Genomic DNA, 3915 nt, shown 5'->3' on the forward strand with positions numbered 1-3915 from the left:
CCAGAAGAGGGCATCAGATCTCATTATGGAAGGTTGTAAGCCATCGTGTGATTGCTGGGTTTTGAACTGAGGACTTTCGGAAGAGCAGTCAGTGCTCTTAACTGCTGAGCCATCTCTCCAGCCCCATCATAAGAATTTCAGTGAGGCAAAAATCATAAAAGCAGTCCTTCATGATGAAAATGGTGGTGTCTTTTGGACCATGAGAGAGAGAATGAATGTGGGACAAATAGAAAAGAATGGAAATAGAAGGATTGCAAAGTATTTTCCAGTCCAGAAATGTAGTTCAGAGTATTTGGTTAGCATGCACAGGCCCTTGGGTTCCATCCCAGACCACAAAACAAACCAAAGTCATTTAAAATACAGTCTTGTGAGCTAACTGTGGCCAGTTGAAAAGTAAGGCAGAACTGAAATGAATACTTTGTATTGCAGATGAGCCAAGAAAGACCAGAAAAGGTTGTAAAGTGTTTATGTGTGCAATTATGAGCTATGATAGATGAAGAAGTGAAATGGGACAGTGGGTACTTTGGGACAGAAGCAGGGGGGAGAATCTAACCAAGAACCTGCCCCCAACAGGCAGAAGAGCGGCATAAGGCAGGCCAGTCGGAGGAGGCCATGTACTTGGGGGCCCGGGCCCGGAGACTCATTCTGGCCAGTTTTGCTGTCTGGCTTGCTGTCCTTTTTCTGGGTCCCCTGCTGCTGTGGCTGCTCTCCTACACCATTGCTCAGGCTGAATAACCCTGGGTGGCCTTTGCTGAGAGTCAGTCAAGACCTGGATCCAATCCAACAGTTCGGCAGTGCTCAGTTCTGGTGGCAGGAGTGTTTCGTGGTTCTTCCTGTCTGGGAGAGTGTTGCCTTTGGAATGCAGCCATTGGAAGAGTTCAACTAGGCTATTCAAAGCACCTGAGACTTCAAGGGGAGGTCAGCCTGCTATGTTCTTTCATTATTCTTTGCTTTCTCTCCCTTGCCCTTCCATCCTAGGAGCCTCCATTCAGAGAAAGGGATGAAAACCAGGCTTGATTTTATTAGAATTTGTTTTGTAATAAAAGTCTTTTTTGGTGGTGAAATATTGTCTAATTGTTCTTTTTACTGATTTTTCCCTTGGGCCTTTGGTGAAGGCAAGAGCAAGAGAAGACATCTAAATGATGACTTAAGCCTGCATCTGGCCTTTTAATTCTATCTCATTGCTACAAGAGAAGGAAAGGTTCGGGGTTTGTTTTGATTTTTTGTTATTGTTGTTGTTGTTGTTGGGTTTTTTTGTTGTTGTTTTTTTACATTTTTTGGAAAATTTCCTTGGAAAAAATCGAGCTTCTTATCAGAACCTAAAGACATGAATCTAAAGACAGACTAAAACAATAGTAGTAGTAGCTAGCACACCTCTCACTGAGTAATTACTGCTAGGCTGTGCTCCAGGCATTGTTTCTTTCTTCTGAGACCTCACAATAGTTGGTGCCATTTTCCTTTATAGTTGAGGAAATAGGTATATATGTGTCCTAGGCCCTAATGCTAGAAAATAGAAAAGATATGATTGAATTCAGACAGTTTGGTTCCAGAGGGATGAAAAGATTGTGTGATAGGAACTACCACCCTACATATTGACAGTTTTAAATATATTTTATATTTTTCATCTTGAAACTCCTGATATTTTAAATTTTTAGGTATGGAATATGAGGCTGGCTTTGTTTTATTGAGTCAGGCTGTCCCTCAGACTTGCTCTGCAAGTACTGAGATTACTGGTGTATACCACCATGCTTTTTTTGTTTTTGTTTTAAGTTGTTGCTGTTTTGTTTTCTGAAATGACAAGGCCTCACCATATAGCCCATACTAGCCTCAATCCTGATTCTCCTGCTTCTGTTCCTGAGTGCTAGAATTACAGATGTGCACTACCACACTCTGCACACACAGGTTTTTAAGTTTTTAAATATACTCCATAGGCAGGTTCCCAAACAAATAATAAAGTTTAAATTAACACCTAGCCAATACCTGAAAGCTACTACTCAAATTGACTGCTGTCAGCACTGCTTCCTTAATACACTCTATACATTCCTCATTGCGGTAACCACGACTTACTTCTCACAGTGTAACTTAATTTTGCTTGTATCTGCTTTATAGAAATGTAGTCAACCAACTAAGGAATAAATAAACGTTAAGAATGGGATACATGAGGGCTGGAGAGACATGCAACAGTTAAAAGCACTAGCTCTTGCAGAAGGAAGACCTGAGTTTCCCCTTACCTACATGACGGTTCACACCTCCATAATGGCAGTTCCAGGGGTTTCCAGTGCCTTCTGATCTCTACAGGTATCAAGCATGCATGTACTGCACATACAGGCAGGCAAAACATTCATACATAAATGATTCATTTATTTATTTTATGTATATGAGCACTCTGCTGCATGTATACCTGCATGCCAGAAGAGAGCATCAGATCCCTTTATATATAGATGATCATGAGACACCATGTGAGTATTGGGAATTTGAACTCAGGACCCTTGGCAGAGCAGCAAGTGCTCTTAACTGCTGAGCCTTCTCTCCAGCCCAGCAAATCTTAATGGAATACAAGAGCATCTTCTTCAAAGGGGCTGGAGAAACGACTCAAGAGTAAGAGCACTTGCTGCTCTTGCAGAGGACCCAAGTTTGGATCCCAACACCCATATCCAGCAGCTCAAAACTCCACTTCCAGGGAATTCCAACACTCTGGCCGCTGTGAACACACACATAAATAAAAATTAAATTGTCTTTATACAGATGGAGTCCTGTTATCTTTTTGTCTTTGCTGGTAACATTGTATAGTAAGTATTATGTATTCCTGTAATTTTGTTGCTATGTTATATGAATACAGTAAAATTTGTTCATTATCTGATGGAAGCATTTGAGGTGCCAATTCATGAACATTATTAAGCCATGGATATTCTTATATACACATACCATTTTGAAACAGGGTTTCAAAATGTAGCTTACTATGTAGCGCTGGTTGTCAAATTCAAGTTTTCAGAGCAGGCTGGCCTCAACCTGTCTGCTTCCTGTGCACCGCCACACCTGGCTGTTCTGTACTTGTCTTTTGAAGCTTACGTGTATACCTCACAAATAGAATATTTTTGTGACTACCATAATTCAGGAAAGAGTAGAGTTACGCAAATTAGAGGTGCATGCACTGATGATGGGGGAAGGATGGTACATGATGGCTGTCATCAGTGTTCCAAAATGTTGTTTTACTCTTTTTTTTTTTTTTTTTTTTTTGGTTTTTCGAGACAGGGTTTCTCTGTATAGCCCTGGCTGTCCTAGAACTCATTTTGTAGACCATGCTGGCCTTGAACTCAAATCGGCCTGCCTCTTTCTTCTGAGTGCTGGGATTAAAGGCGTGTGCCACCACGCCCGGCTATTTTACTCTTTTGGAGGGAGTCATGAATATGTTCACCCCAGATAGGACACCAACGGTAAACCAAAGAATCAGTCCAAGTCTAGTATAAGGAACCAGTGGGTTTATTGTGATTATTTATGGAATATAGATGACTCAAAGGCTACATCCCTAAAAAGTCCCATGTCACCATGGACAGTAACTCACAAAAGCTGCATCCCTGGAACTGCTTGACCAAAGGTTATTCTCCTTAGCAATTGCTTACTAATTGTATAACCAAAGGAAAAGACTTCCTGAGTCTTCCAACTCCATGAGCTTCCTCATTAAGTGCCTCCTTGCTCTTAAGGGGAAAACCTTTCAGCAAGGAGAGAAGAGCTGCGCACCACTCTACCGCTCTAGTTCTTCAGATACCTTCTTTTCACCAAACTCTGAGGATATTCCCTGAGGTTTTTGTTTTAGGGGAATGGGATGAATTGACAACGACATCTGGTCATTTCTTCCATTTATGATTTAGAATTGCCACAGTGCCACAGAGATGGACACTTATTTTTAGAAGCTTG

General features: G+C 41.3%; 1 protein-coding gene across 2 annotated transcripts in view; it reads left to right on the top strand.

Annotated features, from left to right (window-relative positions):
- Tmem265 (transmembrane protein 265) overlaps nt 1-3090 on the top strand; it is a 6242-nt gene extending 3152 nt beyond the window's left edge. Inside the window, exon 3 of one of the 2 annotated variants that reach the window (XM_021168210.2) lies at nt 574-1064. In XM_021168210.2, coding sequence (XP_021023869.1) covers nt 574-735 — 162 coding nt within the window. In that variant the 3' untranslated portion in view covers nt 736-1064. Of the gene's footprint in view, nt 1-573 lie in introns of both variants that reach the window. The other variant, XM_021168211.2, reaches the window with a different exon arrangement.
- The last annotated feature ends 825 nt before the right edge of the window (nt 3091-3915 follow it).

This window comes from Mus caroli, chromosome 7, assembly GCF_900094665.2.
Source record: "Mus caroli chromosome 7, CAROLI_EIJ_v1.1, whole genome shotgun sequence".
Classification (NCBI taxonomy): Eukaryota; Metazoa; Chordata; class Mammalia; order Rodentia; family Muridae; genus Mus; species Mus caroli.